Source organism: Pogoniulus pusillus, chromosome 10 (assembly GCF_015220805.1).
Source record: "Pogoniulus pusillus isolate bPogPus1 chromosome 10, bPogPus1.pri, whole genome shotgun sequence".
NCBI lineage: Eukaryota > Metazoa > Chordata > Aves > Piciformes > Lybiidae > Pogoniulus > Pogoniulus pusillus.
In genome coordinates this window covers 21,343,192-21,366,412 of record NC_087273.1, presented here as the reverse complement: position 1 = coordinate 21,366,412, position 23,221 = coordinate 21,343,192, and the positions used below count along the sequence as shown (strand labels likewise).

General features: G+C 41.7%; 1 protein-coding gene across 3 annotated transcripts in view; it reads right to left on the bottom strand.

Moving 5' to 3' along the window:
- Window positions 1-2,643: 2,643 nt before the first annotated feature.
- The window catches only part of NAA15 (N-alpha-acetyltransferase 15, NatA auxiliary subunit), a 59,320-nt gene continuing 38,742 nt past the window's right edge, over window positions 2,644-23,221 (bottom strand). The window contains exons 11-20 of one of the 3 annotated variants that reach the window (XM_064150014.1): window positions 21,747-21,916; window positions 20,970-21,122; window positions 19,928-20,056; window positions 17,307-17,520; window positions 15,993-16,186; window positions 15,354-15,462; window positions 14,523-14,621; window positions 8,472-8,615; window positions 7,333-7,430; window positions 2,644-4,149 (exon numbers count right to left, since the gene is read on the bottom strand). In XM_064150014.1, the coding sequence (XP_064006084.1) occupies window positions 3,949-4,149; window positions 7,333-7,430; window positions 8,472-8,615; window positions 14,523-14,621; window positions 15,354-15,462; window positions 15,993-16,186; window positions 17,307-17,520; window positions 19,928-20,056; window positions 20,970-21,122; window positions 21,747-21,916 (1,511 nt within the window). In that variant the 3' untranslated portion in view covers window positions 2,644-3,948. Of the gene's footprint in view, window positions 4,150-7,332; window positions 7,431-8,471; window positions 8,616-14,522; window positions 14,622-15,353; window positions 15,463-15,992; window positions 16,187-17,306; window positions 17,521-19,927; window positions 20,057-20,969; window positions 21,123-21,746; window positions 21,917-22,079; window positions 22,168-23,221 lie in introns of those variants that run through there. The other 2 variants (XM_064150015.1, XM_064150017.1) reach the window with 2 other exon arrangements.

Sequence of the window (23,221 nt, the reverse complement as noted above, 5' to 3'; positions counted from 1 at the left end):
CCACAGAAGCCCAAAGCACTACATGCTCAGAGGGTTCTTAATTCTTTCTTCCAGTTTGAGATCTTCTCTGGTACAAACTGCATTTCTAGAGCAGACTTTTTTAGGAGGGAGGGGAAAGACTTCAAAGCTATGCAGAACACTTAGAAAAACATGCTAAGTGATCATGAAAAGGGCAAAATCAAATCATTTGAATGCGGGTCTCAAGCTGGATTACGCCATTGGTTTGCTTTGCTTAGGGTTTGAGGCACAGCTGTAGTGCATGGGATGCTACAGTGCAGCAGCAATGGGACCACTGCTCCAGCCAAAGGCATCACCTTGGACAAAGACCTGAAGTCTTTCAGTTGAACTTGCTCATGATAATGAAATCGTATCTGCACCTCTGGACCCTCATGCCTGATCTCACCCTACTCTCATTGGTGTTTTCCTTCTAGAAAGACAGTGACAATTCAATTTGGCTGAAGAGTAGTCTGCTGCTCACCTGGAGCATCTCCAGACCTGGAAAAACAAAGCAAAGCAAAGACTAAAAGGAAGAACTAAGAGGCCAGTTATATATACCTCATCTAGCCTTGGACAGGTCCCTGGGAAACTTGGAATTTTCTCCCACAAGCTAGGAGATAAACTGAGTGACAAACTTCCTTCTGTGCTCTGGCTGGCATGCCACACACAGCAGGACACAACTCCTCTCTATGAACATGGTATTATTAATACCTCTGCTGGAAAAACACATCTGTGGAATATAGAGGCTCTTAAGGCATTTAAGATGTAAAGACATGAGTTACTATTTCACTTGCTTGTTCACATAACCACATCTGAATGCCCTGCTCTCCATGTGGAAAAAGTGAGTACCTCACATATCATCTTGGGACAAACAGCCCCTTTCAGTTACTTACAACTTCAAGTCCACTTCTGATTCTGGTATTGCTTCATGCAATGTGCATTTGCACCATCTACAGTCTCTAGGGAAATTTGTTGGCTTAACATTTTTTGTCCCCTAGGAAAAAAAAATACATGGCATCACCAGTGGGTTAACTAATGGGGAAAACATCTTTCTTCAGTGAAAATCATGAGGAATTGGACCAAATTAGGTCATCTGTAAGTCAATTTTCTAGGTCACTCTGTCTGTGACTGCAATCACTGCTCACTTGCTTTGGCAGCCAAGCATCAAGGATTGGTTTTGGATCTCTGCATGCAAGGGGAAGTTTCCAGTGTAGCATGGGAATCTGCTAATACTTCACCAGGCTCACTGCATTGGATTGCAATTCATTTCCAACTCTTCCTCAGAAGTTAGCATTGCACCTCACAAGAGAGCTGTGAAGATGAAGGAACAGCAATTCTTTTGCCAATTAAAGAATCTTCTTCAAGTAAACTTTTGACTTAGTTTAATTTCCTGGTATTGCAGTCTTCTGGAAGGGGATGAGGGACCTCTTTAATCCAGAAGCATCACCTCTGAAGCACTATGGATGCCCTCCAGCAAGGTTATGAAGAAGTGTCTTTGGGGAAATCCCAAGAGATGTATAGCTTCTGGAGGGCTCATAGAAATATCCTTTCCCACTTGCATAATAAAAGATAATAACTTCTTGTTTTTCATTCATCTATTTTCACATAGAAACAAGCAGTGAAGAAGGAAATAATCTCATTTAGAGGCAGCACCCAAAAACCAGAATTTGGGAAGAAAAAAAAATTCAATTGCTCGATGCAATTCACAATCCATTAAAAAGAGTGAGCACTCATCTGCCTTCAGCTAAGCTTCAGAAGCCAAGGAAAGGGCAGCAATACTCAAAGGCAAGGCCAAAAGCTCATAGCTTGTGTAGGCAAGATTGAACCATCTTTAGTAGTTGCAGAAGACATGCAGTCCAAGGATCTCAGGCTGTGGAAAACACTGAGACCTAGGAATAGATACCAGTCACTTCAAGGTTCTTTAGGTACTCTAGACCCTAAAAGCCCAGCAGATTATATACAAATATAGCAACACAATGTACACCTCTGACATGTAACTACACTGCAAACATACACAAGGGTAGTCTAACCATGAAAAGAGGTGCTGAAGATACCAGAAACAAAAACCTGTTCCTTTTGACAGTGAGAAAACTGCAAACCCTCACAAGTCTTCCTGGATTTCTTAGCTGTCCACATCAATCACTGAACTCCATGCTGTGGCAGAGGAAGGCTGTGACCCACACCACAGCTGACTCTAACTGAACTCCTGCAGCAAAGAAGGCACTCACTTTATAAGCTGTAGTTTATTTTCTGCTCTGTTAAATATGATGAGCCCGCTAAAACAAAACAAAAAAAAACCAAAATCAAACCAAACCAAAAAACCCAAAACACAAACAAACCAGAATATATTTGAGCACTTATCTATATTATTAACACAATAAACTTGTAGACTAAAGCTTGACTTGGAAAATAAAGTTCAATGTGACACTGGTGGAACTTTAAAGCCAAATAGTAAAGCATTCTGTGATAGGACTTCCCAGACATTCAGTATTTACATATAATGTATTTGCACTTTACACTCAATCACTCATCAGCAGTGACATTATTGGTGTAACTGACAGCACAGTAAGCCAACCCTGAGCTGCACTCGAGTGAACCCATTCATTTGCAGAAGTACAACAGAGATTGGTTTAAATATTCACACAATTGTTTTTCAAAACGTTTTATTGCATTATATTTGGTACCTTATGTTTGACAAAGGAAATTACATCTGTAACTGCAGGAATAAGAAGCTGGTCTGTTATTGAAAAGAAAATCTTGGGCCCCTTAAAAGTTACAAAGTCTCGGGCTTGCCTGAAACAACTGAGCAAGAAATATATTCTTAGAAATGTAGGGCTTCAAGTATTACAAACCTGTGACACTGTGGAAAAGTTTCAGAGGTATCTAAACTGCAGCACTTTTTTTTTTTTTTTTAAATATCTGCATAATGTGAACAAGGCCTGCTGAGGTTTGCAACTATGAGTCTCTTGAGTAGTCACAATGGTAGTCACGAGTTCTCTTTGCAGCTTTCAAGCCATAGTATGTTCTCATTCTGGTTTCACTCTAGGTGAAAAAAAATGTGTACTCTGACTGATTAGTTGGTGCCACATCACAGTGCATGATTTTACTTGGTTCTTGCATTACAGTTTTAAAAGTTTTAGCTGACTTGTGCTGATAGGTTCATCTCAAGAACAGCAATCATCCTCCCCACCCCAACCTGCACTCCGACCCCCACTTTCGTTCAAAAAGAGAGAGAGAATGGAGTTTGAACTGGTTCCTTCAGTTAAAAACTGTGGTGCAAGAACAGCAGACTGATGGCTTACAGTGAATCTCAGAGCCACAACACGCTTGTTGAACACACTATGTTCCTTAATCCTGCTTGATATCCTTACGTCCCAGCATCCACAACACAATGCCCCCACTGCGGGTTTCTCTGGATGATGTTCTGGTTCCCATTGCTTACTTCCTATGGACAGAACAATCTCCGCATCAAAAAAAAAAAAAAAAAAAAAAAGAATCAGTCAGATGCTAAAGCCCCCATCAACTCTTTGTGCTCAGTGAAAGGATCCAGTGCTAAAACAGCAGTTTTTGCTGTCTGAGATAACAGTAATCTCACAAGACAAATTTAAAGTAATATTTCTGCCACACACCTGCTCCAAGGGCTCTATGCCTCCTTTATATTCATATAAATTATTTTAAAAACCATGGGTAGGGAGATAGGGTTGGGTTTTTTTTTCTTCAATTTTAGCAGCTCTTAATTTTTAAGAAACCAAACAACCTCTTATGCAGTAATATGTTAGACATTTTATATACATACTTTGTCAGCAGGATAAAAAAAAGTAAAACTATTAGAAGGCAACTTTTTTTTTCCTTCTGTTCTCCACGTAAGTGAGAACAACTCAGCAGGTGCGTGACAAAAATATTATACACCAGATATGGTCCAATGTATTTTTTTTTCTTCAATACAGTTGTTCATATTTCATTGGCCAGTTCTTCAGGTTCTGCAGAACTATCTCCATTAACTGTGATCTTCATATCCTCTTCATATCCAGGGGGCATGAAAGCCAAAGCGTAAGGGAAAAGCTTATGACAATTTGCTCTGTAAGTTTCAGATGCTTCTTTACAGTCTCCAAGGCTACCATCACATAAAGCTTCTAATACCTCCATACAAGTCTAATTAAAGAGAAAAATAAAGAAGTGTTATGGTTTCTTAAACATTCCTCTGAACACTCACAAGCCAGAAACACAATACGGCAAAGAAAACCCCCAGGCATTGTTTTCCACTTTCTACCAATAGCAAATGGCATTTTTTAAGCTACACACAGCACAAAATATCAAACTAGAGCAGAGAAGATTCAGATTGGATGTTAGGAACAAGTTCTTTACCATGAGAGTAGTGAAACCTCTGGAACAGGTTGCCCAGTGAGGTAGGTGAGGCCTCACCCCTAGAGATATTCAAGGTGGCATCTGACAGTGCTTTGGGCAACCTGCTCTAATGGAGGATGTCCCTGCTGACTACAGGGGGGTTTGGGCTGGATGACCTTTGGAGGTCCCCTCCAATTCAGACCATTCCATTGCTGTAGTGTGACTGCAACATCACTGTAGTTTGATTCAAAATAATGCAGTTAGGAAAGGGATTTTAAAAGCAGCTAGAAACCTTAACTGAAAATGGAAATACTCATTTGTCACTCATCCTTATTTTCCTTTAGAACTTTGAGTTTTGCTAGTTGGCAAGCAAGAATCAGGTTTACTTGCAACTAAATGTTTTCTTTTTGCCCCCTCAGTCTTGGAATACACCGAACATTTCAGCAATGGATAATACACACTTGTACGTTAGTGTGCTCAAAGCAAAACAAGGAATCTAAAATAGATACTGTAACTTCCAAGTAATGACACCTATATAAGTCCTTTCAGGCAGAAATAGCAAAGTAGTGGAATAGAGTTAAAATGTAAAAATAGCAGCAGCTGAATAGCCATGAATTAGATGGAAAAGCATTTCCAGAAGGAATAAAACCTTAGTAGGAAAAAAAGGTTTTGTATTTAGGGATATGAGACTAAATGAAATGTGTCTGTAACTAATGAACCAAACTTTGGAGGAAGTTCTTCACAGAGAGAGAGATTTGTCATTGGAAGGGGCTGCCCAGGGAGGTGGTGGAGTTGCCATCCCTGGAGGTGTTCAAGAAAAGACTGCATGAGGCACTTAGTGCCATGGTCTAGTTGATTGGATAGGACTGGATAGATTAGACTAGATGATCTTGGACATCTCCTGCAACCTGGTTGATTCTGTGATTAAACCACGTTAGTCAGCTACTATCACATCTTTCAGATAAATCTGCATTTTCCTATCGATTTTTATTCACGATTTAGAAATACAAAAGTGAGATTTCCTGGGGTGTTTTTTTTAACTTGCATTCCAAACATGAGAAACCAATCTCCTGAGCCTCACTAAAGCCCAGCAGCCTTTAACGCCCATCCACAACAGCATCAGCATGGCAAGCCAGCCTCTTCTCACTCCTCTGACATCTACTGTAGCTTTTCTTTACTCTGTGTACTGAGATCAAGTGGTCTGTCCTCCTGCTCTGGGCTTATCAAGTCCTCTTCACCATCCCCTATTCGTCACATTTTGCTCTCTGTGACACTGGCATCTGCAGAAGGTTAAAGGTACCTAGGTCTATGCCTGCAATATGACCTCAGACAGATGGAGTTTAGTGCAATGAAATTGACTGAATCTGATATCTTTGTACACAAAAATGCCTTTCACTGAATGCCTTGACTCCTTCAGATGCTCAACTTTTTAGAGCATGTTCAGTTTGCCATCCAGCAGCTTGGGAGAACTCTATGTAGGTGCCAAGAAGGCTTCAGCTGAGCGTTTTCAGTTTTATCACAATGCTTCATCTATCATCTTTAAATGGCACTGAGTCAGCCAATCCTTCTCATAGTCCTCCTAAGGCAACACTGCCAAACGAACCAAGCATTTTTTATTACATTTTAATCTTCCACCATTTCCTTATAGGACCAAAAAAATAGAATCATAAAATGTAAGGGGCTGGAGGTAGAAAGAATGCTGTTGAAGGTAGCTGTTTTCTCAAGCTATTGATAATCTATCTTAAGCTCTTTGAGACTACTCAGTCACACAAAAGCCTGAACTCAAACAAGAGGAGTGCTAAAATATGCTTAAGATATAGAAGGTATGAATTTGTGTCCCATAATCAGATTGGCTACAGAAAAGATCTGAGTCTTCAACATCCTAAGCAGGTTTACAAACCATTGCAAACTGTCTTTTCTTGTCTCTTTTTCCCTCTCTGTTTTGTCCAAAACTGTTGTGGATCCTTCATAATTAAAGTTCTGTTGAACTCACTGTATTTCCAAATAGGACTTTTTTTTTGGAAATGCTGATTTTTGCCAAGCAAAGAACAAGAAACTTACTAAAAGGTTCACCAGTGTTAACTTAAAATAGATCTGAAAATATCTGGAGTCCACACAGACAATGAGTACAATAAAGAAAAGGTACCAGGGAGAGAAGCAAAATGCTCTAAAGCCTGCACGTCCTGCCAAGGAAGCTCTCTAATACTGAGTTCAATGTGCTGGGCACTCTTGTAGTGATGCCAAAGGACACTGGGGTGCAGAAACAGTTTTAAAAAAGACTACAAAAAGGAGAGGACATTTCATTCCTTCTCTTTGTTAGGTAAGGATCTGCCAGCGTCAACTCATAGGAAGAAAAAATTGTATTTACTAATTCTTTATGAAGAAAACAGATGAAGATACTACAAGAAAATTACCTTTTCTCAAATACTTTGAATCTCAGGTCAGAGCTGAGTCACACACGAAGGTGGTGGAGCAGGGAAAGCCGCATGGTGGCAGTGGCACAAAGAGATTATTTCATGACCAGCAGAACGGAGCAGAGTTTTGAAACTTGGTAAGCTTCTGACTTATCTACATAGTAAGGCCAAAATGTGCATGTGCACCTTTTACTACAGCTAAGGTAATTCACTCAGCTTGCAGGTGGATGAGTATAAAAAGCCTTCACAGAGTCTGCTGCCTGTGTAAGTTACATCTCGTAGGGCACTGGGAAGCTTGAACACATCAATTCTTGTGTTCAATAAACTTTCCCATTACATGGTTTTGCTGCTAGCTTGTTATTTCCATGCTACAACAGAACTAAGTTAAATGTGTGAAAAGGACACTATGAATTTAAGTTTAGGTGAACCTAATATCCCCTCCTCTCACCTTACAACTCGACCTCCTTACTAGAAGTCACAAAAATTGTTTCAGCAATTGTTTCAGCCTCCCTTCACCTCCATAATTAGCATAAAGTTACCATAAATATACCAGAAGTTGTTAATAGATCACTGTTACCTGAAGATTTCTGTTAATAAGGGATTCATCCAGGGTCACTGCCAGCTCCACTGCCCTCTTCTGACTGGAAGGATCTAAATAGTACATCATTTTGGCAGCTAAAGGAGGAAAAATAGTTTCATCACTCAGTGGATGACCACAAGTGTCTTATATACAAACACAGTGGGGATACTGAATGCTACAGTAGCACTTCAGAATGGAACCACTTGGAGCATCAAAGCCTGACAGCTGAGCAAGCAGAAGAGCAGCTTTAGCTCTGCTTGTTGATGCTAGGCAAAGCATTAAAACAAATAAACATTTTCTATAACGCAGGGTAGGAGCATTTGGCAGTGCACTGTGTAATTCCAGGTGGCAAAGATAAATCAGACCTCCTGCAACACACTGTAGCCTCCTCCACCACCACTGCTGACATCTCCTTCACACAGAAACCAGGGCACAGGAGAGATGTGCACACAGAGCTCTTCTTTCAATATGAGGTCAGAACACAACCAGGACACAGTCCCAGATCCCAAGGTGCAGGTGCAGCTGAAGGGACTTTATACCAGAAAAGGCGCAAGAGCAGTCACTGCTTTTTGGGGCGAGGTCTGTGCCCAGACTGAGCCACAACAGCAATGCCCTCTCCTGGGAAGTTTGTGTCCTGTTTCCCACGTGGTGCTTGCTGTAATATGTGGCCACTACTGACAGAGAGCCCTTTCTAAGAGGGAAACCAGCACCGTTCAAGCTCCTTTAGTCAGCCACACCAGTAGCTCTGGGTGCTGCCTGACTTGCTGAGCACCTAGCACATTCCTCTTAGCTGCCAGCCTCTTCAAATACACATCAAAAAGACTCTGCAATTCATAAATGCTACTTCTCATGCTCATACCAACTATTTCACAGTTACAGCCTTGTGATCCATTCAGCATGCATCAGGAATGAAGCAACAGGACACAGAGGCCCCAAAATTGATATTTTAGCAATATACAGAAGAAAACGAAGGAGACCACAGACAGCCTGCTGGTCACACTTATCACAAACCCAGAGCAGAACAGCATTCCTGATTAAAAGAGTGATTTTTACATCAGTGGTGCTCATACGTATTGAGCTGCCATTGCTAGACAGAAAGTACAGAGGCAGGCAGAAAAAGGATCAAGGTGAAATACCTGATAACCTATGTGGCAATGAGTCATAGTTCTTTTTAAGGAAAGCTTCATTGAAGTTCTTTGGATTAGTTGCTCCAAAAAGTCGATTCATTTCTTGGTTTAACACTGTTCTAACTGCATCAGGCAGATCCTTACTTTCAGATACTATTAAATTGGAAAAAAGTATGTTAATTGAGGTGAGCACAGGTAATCACATTAACATCTGCTTTAAGCATTTAATTATACTTGTTATATTTACATTATTCGTTTCACTCAGAAGAAAAAAAAAAAACCACAACAAAACACAAACCCTCAAAGGAAGATGCATGAAATTCCAAAAAGTAACTAACTGGATCTGTTTGGAAAAAGCTTAACTGGGACTGTTTCCTGGTTCAAAAAAACCCAGAGCCTTGTGACTCCACTACACTCTCCTTCTTACTGATTACAGTTTATTAGGCTCAAAGACTGAGGTCTTATAAGTCTGTTCCTACATCTAATTTGTAGCCATCATCTGGGGCAAGTGAAGGCAAGGAATCCTTCCAACATTCTAACAAGAAGTACAGAATTCTAAGCCTTCTCCTCACACACTGACATAGGATGTCAGCAAAACAGACAGACTGCTCCCTTTGCAGTTTCCATTTCTTCACTCACTTCTTGAGGGGTTCATCAAAATACTTCTTGTTGGAATAACTACTAAATCCAGCTGCAGACTGTAACAGACTTAATTTAGCATGAATCAGTTGTTTAAAAAGCTTTCCAATGCATTGCGCTAGTTTGAGACTAGTTGGAATATTTTGGCGAGAAGAATTAGATATAGGCTGTGAAAAGGAAACAGTGGTGATGTCTACCTCACTCATGGGCTTGCTGAGATGTATAAAAGCAAGAACGTAAACACAGATAACATAGTCGCTGTGTGTCTCTGGATGCCTGTACTTTTAGCCCTAGACTACTTTCTGTGTAACTAACCCTTCTGCTTTCTAACCTTCCTGGCCAATCCTCCAAACTCACCTTGCACATAAACCAAAGTCTGGGATAAGGTAAAGTGGCAGAAAGGAGGTGGAACGGTGGTTGGGAGCCCCTCCTGGGGACTCTGGTTTTTGGGAGGGGTGTTGTGTTTCTGTATTAATTTTTAACTTGTATATTTTTATATATATCTGTACATATTGTAAATATTTGCTTGTATATTGTGCTAAGCTGTAAATATAAAGCTTAATTTCTTAATTTCCAGCTGGCTGAGTCTAGTCTGGGGGATTTCATACAAGTAAGGGATGGGTAACACCCAAACCACCACATCTTTATTTTGGTGTCCAATGTGGGACTAACTAAATTTCAGTGACTGTTAATTAAGTCTGGAAGTTAAGATGAGGCTTATTTGGTTGATCAGCAGTACTTTTTATCCATTATATTTATGGTATTTCCATCACTGGATCACTGCCAAGCTAGATTCCCTTCTGTGGAAGAAGGTTAAAGGAATGTATTTTTGATTTTGGAGAATATCTTCCTGGCTGGGTGGGCTTTAATATTACTGAAACTGTTACCAACTGTGGTTTTAGTAAGTCAAGTAATGTAACAACAGTTGAAACATATTCTCTGATACGAGTAATTTTGCCTAAAACTGAGTTAGTTACTTGATCCCTGTGGTGGATATTACACGTGATACAGTGGTATATTTATAATGTGTGATGTTAGCCCCAATAATTCTGGGTTTAGGACTAACGGTAACATTATTCATGGAAAATTCGAATGGGGGTACTTAAAGAAAAAAAAAAAAAGACAAGTTTCCTCACAAACAGCATTGGAGATAAGGTCTGCAGAAAATTAAAACAATGTCTGTTCAGGGAAAGAGCGAGAGAGACCGCCATGTCCACTGCTGCATCTCCTCTCGCAGGTTCTGGGACAACTGCCAAAACCTCAGTTGTTGACAATAACATGTCAGGCAGCCAAACAACAGATCCAGCTGTTCAAATCTCTGCTGTTTCTTCACTTAGTTCAAATCTTAAGGGAACAGCCTCTAACTCTAAACCAGATTCAGCCTCACGGGCATTACGTCAGACCCTCAATGATTCAGACCCACTAGAAGGTACTTCAACCACCTTTCTACCAGACATCTGCTGGGACTTAAACACTGCAGAGAAGAGGCAGTCTAGAAGGTTTCTAGAGTGTGTGGAAGACAACTTATCCCAGCTGTTACGTGAGCCTACCAGGGGGGCAGCCCTGCTTGACCTGCTGCTCACAAATAGAGAGGGGCTGGTATGAGATGTGGTGGTTGAAGGCTGCCTGGGGTCCAGTGACCATGAAATTATAGCGTTTTGAATATACGGTGAAACCAGCAGGGGCATCAACAGAACCTCCACACTGGACTTCTGAAGGGCAGACTTCAGCCTATTTAAGGAACTAACTCAGAAAGTTCCTTGGGAAACAGCCCTTAGAAACAAAGGGGTCCAGAAAGGTTGGACCTACTTTAATAAAGAACTCCTGCAGGCACAGGAGCAGGCTGTGCCATTGAGCTGGAAGACGAGCTGATGAGAGAGGCAGCCAGATTGGATGGGCAGGGAGCTGCTGAAGGAATTAAAGATTAAAAAGAGAGTATATCACCTTTGGAAAAGAGGAGAGGTTACCCAGGAAAAGTTCAAGGAAGTTGCTAGGTCTTGCAGAAAAAAAATTAGAGAGGCAAAAGCCCATTTAGAATTTAAGCTGGCCATGGCTGTCAATGAAAATAAAAAACGTTTCTATAAATATATGAATGGTGAAGGGCCAAGGACAACCTCCAGTCCTTGTTAGATAGAGAGGGGAATATAGTGACAAAGGATGAGGAAAAGGCAGAAGTGCTTAACACCTTCTTTGCCTCAATCTTCAATAGTGGGACAAGTTGGCTCCAGGACAACTGGACTCCTGAAGTGGCAGATGGAGTCAGGGTCCAGTATAGTCCCCCTCTAATCCATGAGGAAGAAGTAAGGGACCTGCTGTGACATTTGGATCCTCACAAGTCCATGGGTCCAGATGGGATCCATCCTAGGGTGCTGAGAGAGCTAGCAGATAAGCTGGCCAAGCCACTCTCCATCATTTATCAACAGTCCTGGCTCACTGGAGAGGTCTCTGAAGACTGGAAGCTGGCCAACGTGATACCCATCCACAAGAAGGGTCGAAAGGAGGAGCCAGAAAACTACAGACCTGTCAGCCTGACCTCAGTGCCAGGCAAGGTGATGGAACAGGTCATCTTGAGCACCATCACAAAGCACCTACAGGATGGCCAAGGGATCAGGCCCAGCCAGCATGGGTGTAGGAAGCGCAGGTCCGGCCTGACCAACCTGATCTCCTTTTATGATTGGGTTACCTGCCTGGTGAATGTGAGGAAGGCTGTGGAGGTAGTCTACCTGGACTTCAGCAAAGCCTTTGACACCATCTGCCACAACAGGCTCCTAGCCAAGCTGGCAGCTCATGGCTTACAGAGATTCACTCTGTGCTGGGTCAAGAACCAGCTAGAGGGCTGAGCCCAGAGAGCGGTGGTGAATGGTGCCACATCCAGTTGGCACCTAGTCACTAGTGGTGTTCCCTAAGGATCAGTGCTGGGCCCAGTCCTGTTCAATATCTTTATTGATCATCTGGACAAGGGGATTGAGTCCAGCATCAGTAAGTTTGCAGATGACACCAAGCTAGGAGCATGTGTTGAACTGTTGGAAGGTAGGAGAGCCCTGCAGAGGGACCTGGACAGGCTGGATGGGTGGGCAGAGGCCAATGGGATGAGATTTAACAAGGCCAAGTGCAGGGTTCTGCACTTTGGCCACAACAACCCTAAGCTGGGGACAGAGGGGCTGGAGAGCTGCCAGGAAGAAAGGGACCTGGGGGTACTGGTGGATAGTAGGCTGAAGATGAGCCAGCAGTGTGCCCAGGTGGCCAAGAGAGCCAATGGCATCCTGGCCTGGACCAGGAACAGTGTGGCCAGCCGGACGAGGGAGGTTATTCTTCCCCTATACTCAACACTGGTCAGGCCACACCTTGAGTACTGTGTCCAGTTCTGGGCCGCTCATCAAGCCAAGAGCAATGTTGAGGTGCTGGAACATGTCCAGAGAAGGGTGACAAAGCTGGTGAGGGGCCTGGAACACAAACTCTATGAGGAGAGGCTGAGGGAGCTAGGGTTGTTTAGCCTAGAGAAGAGGATGCTCAGGAGAGAATTCCAGTGAAGGTGCGGCACGCAGACGCACACATGCCTAAGAGCAGAGTTACTGAGGAACATCAACACAACCAGCAGGAAGATCAAGCTGCTAAAATTTCTCAAGTTGATACAAACTCTGATCTTGACCTTGATTGGAAACACCGAGGTGAACTGTTCTTAGCTCGGTGGGCTCATGATTCATCTGGACATCAAGGCAGAGATGCAACATACTGATGGGCACGCAGTAGGTCAGTTGACTTATCCATGGACGCTATCACCCAGGTCATTCATGACTGTGACATTTGTGCTGCTATGAAACAGACTAAGCGAAATCAGGCCCTTATGGTATGGTGAGATATGGTCCAAGTATAAGTACAGTGAAGCATACCAGACTGACTACATCACTTCACCTCGATCTCGTTCTGGCAAGCAGTAAGTGCTAACGATGGTAGAGGCCAGCATTGGATGGCTGGAAACCTATCCAGTTCCACATGCTACTGCACATAACACCATTCTTAGCTTGGAGAGACAAATCATGTGGAGACATGGAACTCCAGAGAGAACTGAATCAGACAATAGCACTCATTTCAAGAACAATCTTGTGAAAAACTGGGCCGAAGAGCACAGTATTGAGTAGATCTACCACATACCCTACTATGCTCCAGCTTCAGGAAGATTAAACGCTACAACAGTTTGCTGAAAACCACCCTAAAAGCCATGGGGGGTGGAACTCCGAAAAACTGGGATAAACATTTAGCACAAGCCACCTGGTTGGTAAATAGTAGTGGTTCTGTAAACAGAGCAGGACCTGCACAATCAGACTTTGTCCAAACAGTAGATGGTGATTAAGTTCCTGTTGTAAGTGAAAAGAATCTGTTAGGGAAAACTGTCTGGGTATTTTCTCCTTCGGGTGAAGGGAAACCTGTCCGAGGGGTGGTGTCTGCTGAAGGTCCTGGTCATACCTACTGGGTAATGCAGGAGAATGGTGAAATCCAGTGTATTCCACAGTGAAATCTAACCTTAGCTGAGAGAGTTTAAATTCAGAGTGTATAATACAAGCTGCAAGGAGTTTTTTGTTCTAGGTACCATCGGCGTCCAACAATGAAAGAATCTATGATACAATCTACAGTTTGTGAGCACGAACCCAACGTCACCAGGGAGTCCCTGTTCTTCTCTCATCTGTGAGAGGACAAACTGTTTGCTGTTTTCTGAGCTTTTGAATCACCTACATCTGAGATAGGTGGAATGAAGTGTGAACTGAACTTGTAATATTCATTAATGTAAATACTGTTTTAGATCAGATCAGACAGTTCTCAGCAATAGTCTGAGTGAAACAGATAAGGGTGGATTGTGCTAGTTTGAAGCTAGCTAGAATGTTTTGGTGAGAAGAACTAGATTACAGGCTGTGAAAGGATAACAATGGTGATGTCTACTTCACTCACAGGCTTGCTGAGAGGTATAGGAACAAGAATCCAAACTTGTTGCTTTCTGTCCAGGCTGTGGGCTGCATTTTTCTCCAACCTAACCTGATTAATCCATCTGCTTCCTAACCCCCCTGGCCTACCCTCCATTGTTCCTTGGGCACAAGGCAACGTCGGGGGTTGCCTTGGTAAGGAGGGGTGGGAGAAGGTGGAAGGGTGGTTGGGAGCCCCTCCTGGGGACTCAGGTTTCTGGGAGGGGAGTTGTGTTTCTGTATTACCTTTTAACTTGCATACTTCTGTATATAGCTGTATATATAGTGAATATCTGCTTGTATATTGTGCTAAGCTGTAAATATAAAAGCTTCATTCAACTTCCAGAGCCAGCTGAGTCTAGCCTGAGTGACTGCTAAAGTCTGGGGGTGCAGGTAACACCCAAACTATCACAGGTAGCTATCATCTGGAAGCACATATGGATTGAGCCACATTAAACATACGTACCAGTGCTGAAGAGATGAATCATACACTCGTGAAGCCAAGGATGACTAGAATCAATAGCAAAAGCTCTCTTCACAGACTGAAGCATCAAAAGGAACTTCTCTGCAAAAGACAATGTGTGTAACTCAGAGCATTATGTTGCAGGAGTATTTAGTGTTTGAAACAGGAATGGTCAGAAGAAATTAAAGCTGAGTGCCCTGCAATAGTCACGTTTACATCAGGTTTATTTAATCAGTGAGTTAAGCCTGTTAACCAGAAAGTGAATTTGAACATAGTAAATTTTTTATGCCTACTCTTGAACTGAAACAAGAATTTGGAAGTGTTTCAAAGGACCAGTTCTCATTAGCAGCTGTACACCTCTCCTTTACAGCATGTATTTCTGCAAACTACAGATCCAAACACATAACAGGGGCAAGATGGCAAGGTTAAGTGAAGTCTCACTGCACTTGGAACACTGCAACAGGCTGTCCAGGGAGGCAGTTAAGGCCCCATATCTGGAGATAATCGAGGTCAGGCTCAGTAAGGCTCTGAGCAACCTCATCTCATGGAGGATGTCCCTGCTGACTACACAGGGACTGGACTGGATGATCTTGCTGATCCCTTACAACCAAACCATTCTCACTGCTTACCAATTTAAACACAGTACATCAATCTGTTAATCACCAAATCTTCAAGCTTTGTTTTTTCACAGACTGCTTATGGCTGGGGTATTGGTCCAATGAAAAGTGGTGTGTCTTAGGAGGAACTGACTCCTCATGCCTCATCAGTTGTAGCTTAAATCCTCCCATGCAGCTTTCTAAATCACAAATTGCTTTTGTTCATTTTCTCACCTACCTTTTCGAAAATAAATTTCGAAGGCAAAAAGATGTGTCTCTATTTTGTTCTTCACTAAATTCTTCAGGGGTGTTAAAAATTTAATGGCTTCTTCCAAAGGTGCTTCAACCTACAGGTTCAAGGAAGTGAGACACAACTAAGTCACAGAGTTTAAACCCTGGAACTCTGTAAGAACAGAATTAGCTACTTCTGAGCCACATCAGAGTTGCTCTCCTAAGGCAATGCATATAATTCTCTGCTACAAACTTTGCATCTTTCACTCAATATTGAGTGTTAAACAGACTGTCAAGTCTCCAAAATTGCTCTGGGGTAGTTACAAATGATATTTTCCCAGAGAGAGACAAGCCTTTGCCTTCTGTCATACATCATCAGTAAATTCACTCCATGCAAGGACTCTTTGCAGGTGGATTTCTTGCCTCAAGAGGTTAGGGATAAGTCAAAGGAGAATGTCTGTTGTCCTTTTTGTTTTTATGACCATAAGCTACTCACCAAGGACTAAATACATTCCCGCTAGCCTATCAAACAAACACTTTCTAGGAAAGCATTACAAGCAAATCAGTAAGTTCTCTGGCATTCAAGCTGTGTGTGTGCTCACTAACATCCCTAGACACCTCTGTGACTGATTATGATAGTAAGCACCTTTGCCAGTTTCTCAGGAATAAGTTCTTCCTTCGGTCCTCCGATTTCTTCATCGTCATCATCTTTCTTCTTTTTCTGGTTCCTCTGTTGCTTCTCTTTCTCAGCATTCTTCTTCTCCTCCTCCAGCTGTGCTTTCTTTTGTGCTCTTCTCTGCTTATTCCGTAGCTTCTTTAGCTCCTTGTCAGACATATTTGCTGTACACAATCAAAGGGCAAAACCAGACAATGGTGATGTCTAATCCTAAATCTTCATCAGCTGTCAAACACCATCACCCTCTTTAAACCCTACCTACTAACTAGCAACGCTGCCATTACATTTCTGAAAGCTTATTTGCTGTCAACAGGCTACCTCACAGTCCATGCTGCTCTTCAGAACTCATGAACTCCTTTGTGAAATCAGAGCAAAAGGAGTTAGCTCAACAGCAAGCAACATGTTGAAGGCAAAACAAAGTAATTACTGCACAGCTCCCCAGATCCAGCAGCAGGTGTAAAAGTGCACATCAACATACATTTATTTATTCCTTAGACATTACACAACATTTATGTAGTAATTAGCCTAACAAAAATAAGGTGAAATAGTCAGACATTGGCACAGACACTTCCAACTTTGCTTTTAGTGCCCTAATGACATCTTACATTTCATTCATGTCCTCCATCCAATTAAAGCTTGGAGAATTAAAGCACATCAGAAAGTAGTTACAAGAGATTCTACTACACTTCCACTTGTCTCAATTTGAACCTCAAGCCACAAATGAACTGAGAAGTACTAAAACCTAACAAATTCCTCTTGAAGGATTCAGAAGTCTCTATTCATACCATTTGAGGTGCCTCAAGCTATAATCACTTCAGCTGATCTCCAGAGCGGAAAAAGAAACTGACTGATTTAAACATTTTTCTATCAGAAGAGATGATAAAATTTCAGTTGCTACCTAGTCACATTTTGTATACTGATAAAACACTTGCATCTACCACAAGACACAACTGCTTCAATATGTTATTTCATGAACCAACAACCATGACAATTCCATGTTTTCCCAGCCATTCCATAACATGTTTTTACTTAAGAATTAGAATTGTCACTACAAAAAACATAACTGTTTTATACTCAACAAAATAAAGACAGCTCTTAGTTTAACTTTCAACAGAACATCTCTTTCACCTGCAGGCGCAGTCACAATTTGTTGACTTTGAGTTGTGAAAAAACTCTCTTTAATTTTGGCTACTACAGTTAAGGACTGTTAAGAATGCTGGAACTTCAGACAGCATCCTCTAACTAGTGCAACTGCATATACAATGAACCCTGAGTGTGGAATACCTGTATCAGCCTTGTGTTCTTTGTTCTCATCTGTTAAGGGGTTATCATGAAGTTTCAAGTAGATCTCTATAGCAATTCGTGCTGCTTTGAAGTAGAAGGGATGTTGCCGAAGGACATCTTCTAGTTTTAGTAAGTCCACATAAGACCTAAGGGTAATCTTCCTCATACAATACGTGTGGAAGTCAAACTGGTCATCCGTGATTTCTACAAAATGCTGACAGGACATCACATCACGTTATTTAGCAAGTACCAACAAAACATAGCTATTAGCCCTGACTTTAATACACTCTCCTCAAAGGAGCAGTTCAGTAAAAGTATGCTCTTTGTCAAGTACACCCTGACTTTTAGAAAAGCCAGTTAACAAAACCCTCCAAAATACAAGTAAGTGAAAAGAACAGAAAGCATCTTAGGTCAGAAGCAAAATACACCTACTTCTACCTCCTAACAGTATCTACCCTCTTACCACCTGCAGCTTAAGGGACACTCATTCTACTTAAACAGCACCTGAAGAATGTCTCTTCTGTGGACTCCTCTTTTTTTTTTGCAGTCAAAAATCTGTTTTGCACTTCCATTCAATACTGTGGTAATGAATTCTACACTTAAAAATCCACTTCCTGTTGTTCAAGATCTACTTTCCTCACTGTTACCTGATGTACCCTTGTTTGTCTGAGGAGTGGTAAAAAGGCTTCCCCTGTTCAGCTTCTCCATGTAGTTACGATCTCATACAACTGGAGAATACTCCAGGGGGACCTTATGTGCTAGTCTGAAGCAAGCTCGAATGTTTTGGTGAAAGGAACTAGATAATAGGCCGTGAAAAGGAAAACAATGGTTGTGTCTCCTTCCCTCATCAGTCTCGCTGAGAGTTCTGGGAAGAAGTAGTGAAAACATTAGATAACATTCTCCATTTTGTCTCTCACTCTGCCTTTCTCTTCAGACCAAGCCACATCTCCTTAACCTCACTGCCACTAACTTTCCTTCTTATCCTCTTGGCTGCACCTTTATTTCTTTCTGAGAACTGGGGTAAGGTTGAGAGGGGCAGGGGAAGGTGTTGGGGTGGTTTGAGAGCCTCTCCTGGGGACTCAGGTTTCTGGGAGGGGAGTTGTGTTTCTGTATTATTTTTTCTTTGTATATTTCTGTATATAACTGTATATATTGTAAATATCTGCTTGTATATTGTGCTGCTTGTAAATAAATAGCTTCATTTATATTCCCAGAGGCCTTCTGAGTTAGCTAGGGCAATTCCAAAAGTGGGGGGGGGGGCGGATAAGATCCAAACCATCACACCTTAGAACTGCCTTCTAATACCTAAAGGGATGTTACAGGAAGGCTGCAGACTTTTCTTGAGGGTGTCTGTAGAAAGGACAAGGGGAAATGGTTTGGAGCTGAGGGAAAGCAGAATTAGACTGGAACTGAGGAAGAAGTTCTTCAGTACAAGGGTGGTGAGACTCTGGAACAGCCTGCCCAGGGAGGCTGTGGCTGCCTCTTCGCTGGGAGTGCTCAAGCCCAGGCCGGATAAGGCCCTGAGCAGCTGAGTCTAGTTAAGAGATGTCCCTGCCCAAGGGGCTGGAATAGACGATCTCTGAGGTCCCTTCCAACCTAAGTGAATTAATTCAATAAATAAGTTAAACATGGTGACTTAATTCTTTAGTAAGGTGTTTTAGGGTGGCTTAAGTTAGCTTTTTGTTTGCTGACCTCATCTGGTACGCAAGACAATGCACAAGACTAGTAGCTTCTTACATAAAAATCGTTTCAAAGGACTTTACATCCATTTATTTGAATTATTTTCATGAACATAGTATGGTCCAGGTAAATCTATCTGCAAAGAGGCCTATCTGGATCTGACTAGTATGAGATGTCCTTGCCCATAGCAGGGGGGCTGGAATTAAATGATCTTTGAGGTCCCTTCTAGCCCTGGCAATCCTGTGATTCTATCTTCCTACTAAGTTCTCCTCTGTGAGCACTTTATTTACACATCAGCTGTCTGGCCTTTTCCCTAGACCCTAATCTCCTTAAAAAACCAAAATCCCAACACACATTTGTTTTTTTAGTAGCTGTGCATTCAAACTACTTTGCTTACTTTACTATGAATCTCATTTACTGTGCAAGTATCCCCCTTTTTTGATAAAATTCCTACATTAAGAAGTCCACTAATGTCTTTTCAACTGTAGCTTAATAGTTTTTTCTTTAAATTGAGACTATATTTAATATTTTTGATAGCTTTCTACAGGCTTAACAACTCCCCAAGTGACAAGTTTCCTTTACTTCAGTGCTGCACTTGTCAGCTTAGCCACATAGGCTTTAGACCTACCTTAGTACACAAACTTTGGTTTGTACCCAAGTAGATATTTTTATGTAGTCTGGCAAAAATAAGATTATTTCTGAGAGTCTTCTGTCCTTCAGTCTATCTTCAAATTATTTTATAGACTCTCTTTGTAATGTATAGTTTACAACAGCATTTTCAGAAGGAAATGTCACTTGATCAGCTCCCCAGTAACCAACACTACATGACACATCCTGTAAAACTACAGGACATATCTTCTTAATGCTCAGAAAGGAAGGCTATGAGCATAGTAAACTTAAGCTAGCATTTCCCAACTTAGGCACTTTAACTAGATACTTACTCTCTCAATTTCATGGCATTTCTTAAGTGCTTCTCCAAATTTGTTCATTGCTTTGTAAGCTTGAGCACATTCTGTCTGGAACCACATACACTGCATTTCATTCAAGTTCTCTACTGCTGAGGTTCCTTCCTAAAAGTAAAAATCAGCTTATTAAAAGAAAAACAAATAAAATAAAGCCCATTCAACTTGTTAACTGCCATTTCTTTTATTTTTTCCTAATTAAAAGCACAGGTAAGGGGGCTATTAAGAGTGCTAAATTTCAAAACCAGAGCCCTGAAAGTCAGGAATGTTACAATTAACATTCACTTGTTTTGCTCATTAAGAATAATAATGATAAAAAGGATTCTTCTATGTCCTACTTATATGAAGAGTCAGAAATAAAAAATGAATAGTCAAGCAGTGACCATTTAATTGTGACCATTGCTCATCTTCAGGACGTAAGAGACATTCATTCAGTGTTTTTATAATGTTGTATGCACAAAGCACACACTGCAGTATGAAGAGAAGTGGCAGAGAAATTCTAGCATGTGGCATGACAATGGCAGCTGCAAGATTATTTTTATTTTTATTTTTATTTTAACTAAAACTGACACCTGTGTCTTCCAGAGACATCTCAGCCTCTCACCTAGCACCCACACCATTTTTTTTTCAGGAGAATTCTCTAACTTACAATCATTTGAGAAGAATAAGAGACATGAGCAGCTTAAATAGATCTTTCGAGGATCTTACAGAATTAACAGTAAACCCAAAGAGTACATTGAAAAAATAATTTTCTGAGAAGTTATCTTCAAAGCTGATGCAATCTAATTTTTTCCTACCTGGCAAAAGTGATTAAACCCAAGATTTGGAGCTTCTACTTATACTTTGTCTACTCAAAATTAATTCAAACCCTTATATTGACTACCGTTAGCAAGCAATCACAGTTCCTCCAAAACAGAACTTAAAAGATTATAGTAAAGGTGAGTGGCAAGTGAACACAAAATAACTGCACAAGAGATTAGGCCCACATTATTCAAAAGAGTTATAGTTAAAAGCAACTAACCCTTGTAAATTTAGAACACATTTCCTCTGCTTCTTTAATGGAGTTTGCTTTCAACATGTACTTTGCACATTTGGAGTTGATAAATCTGTCTGCTGTGTCCAAAGCCTGAGCCTCATCCATCCATCTTGCAGCTTCTTTAATATTTCCAGCATGCTTAAAGAGACAAAAGTTCAAGTTAAATACAGTAACTGTAAAACATGCATGCTTTAGCTACTTACTGAAATAATTAGTACAGACTTTAGACTTTAAAAGAAAATACAAATAGCTTTCTTCAAGGAAGCAACAGACGTTTAAATAGAAAGGCAGAACAATTACTTTCCCTCTTTATGGAGCTACAGGGTTTTGGCACAAGAGGTTTTTCCTGGAAGTGTTTAAAGGACAATTTGGACAATCCCATTCTGACAAAATTCTACAGTGTAGTTGAGAAATTGTTTTTAAGCAGTTACAAAAATGAAGAGCAAGAACAGGAAAAGGATTTTTGAAGGATTAACTCAATATATTACTGTGATTTTTAACACAAAAACATTTTGCAGTGTATTTGTACTTTACCAACTTAACCTTCATAAGGGCTTATTCATACGCAGTAGAAGACTGAAGTAGACAAACAATATCCTCATCTAAAATCCCACCATGGATTCTCCCTGCCTCTTGCTTAATATCAGCTTCATGCTTCAATGTTCACATCCAAAAGTATTACAGAAAAGCATCATCAGATGTAAAAGTCTTTGATCATACCAAATTAATAACCTTTGGTCACTAATAAGAAGCCAAACTTACCTTAAAGATTTTTGCCTTCACAAGGAAGAGTTCTATCAAAGTGGGAGTACTTTCTATAGCAGCATTTATATATTCTAGAGCCAGGGATGGCTGTCCAATTTTATCGTAATGTTGAGCCAAGTAATACTGGACCCAAAGTAAAGTGGTTGGAGGCTCTTCTTTACCGTCATCTGGAGGGAGAAAAAATGAGGGTAGGGATTTTGTTTGTTATATTCAAAATACCAGGCCTGGAAGTCCTTCCAACCACCTCGGTCCAAGTAAGCCCAGGGTTTGACAAGACCTGAGGAGATACTATTGTGGGTTTAAGGGAAAGCAAAAGTGAGTCAGTGGGTCAGAAGAGTGTTGCATTTTGTTCCAACTGCAACCTTAATCACCACATCCAGATGTGCAAGGCTGAGTCCTGATGCAGAACTGAATTAGACTAAGGAAGCAGAATAGAAAAAGATAGGATTAGTCAGGGTTGGAAGGGACCACAAGGATCATCTAGTTCCAACCCCCCCTGCCATGGGTAGGGACATCCTACCCTAGATCAGGCTACACACAGCCTCATCCAGCCTGGCCTTAAACACCTCCAGGGATGGGGCCTCAACCACCTCCCTGGGCAACCCATTCCAGGCTCTCACCACTCTCACACTGAAGAAATTCCTCCTTGCATCCAGTCTGAACCTACTCACCGCCAGCTTTGCTCCATTTCCCCTAGTCCTATTACACCCCGATATCCTGAAAAATCCCTCCCCAGCTGTTTTGTAGGCCCCCTTCAGATACTGAAAGGCCACCATAAGGCCACCTCTGAGCCTCCTCTTCTCCAGACTGAACAGTCACAACTCTTTTCAGTCTGTCCTCATAGGAGAGGTGCTCCAACCCTCTCATCAACCCAGTGACCCTTTTCTGGACACGCTCTAGCATCTCAACATCCCTTTTGTCACAGGGGCTCCAGAACTGGATGCAATACTCCAGGTGGGGTCTCAGCAGAGCAGAGTAGAGGGGGAGAATCACCTCCCTCAACCTACTGGCCACACTTCTGATGTAGCCCAGGATCTGGTTGGCCCTCCGGGCTGCAAGTGCACACTGCTGGCTCATGTTGAGTTTCTCATCCACCAGCACCCTCAAGTCCCTCTCGTCAGCATTGCTCTCCAGCCAGTCACTGCACAGCCTGTATTTGTGCTTAGGATTGCCTCAACCAAGATGCAGGACCTTGCACTTGGTCATGAGGTTGGCTTGTGCCCACCTCTCCAGCCTGTCCAGGTCCCTCTGGATGGCATTCCTTCCCTCCAATGTGTCTGAAGAAGGCAGAGTTGCTGAATGCCTTCTTTGCTTCGGTCTTTGCACCTGAGACTGAACTCTTCTATGTACTCCAGACCGTGGATAAAGGAGGGGAAGCCTAGAGGAGGGAATGCTCCCCACTGGTCAGTGCAGACTGGGTTACAGATCAGTTATACAAATTAAACATTAACAAGTCCATGGGCCCCGAGGAG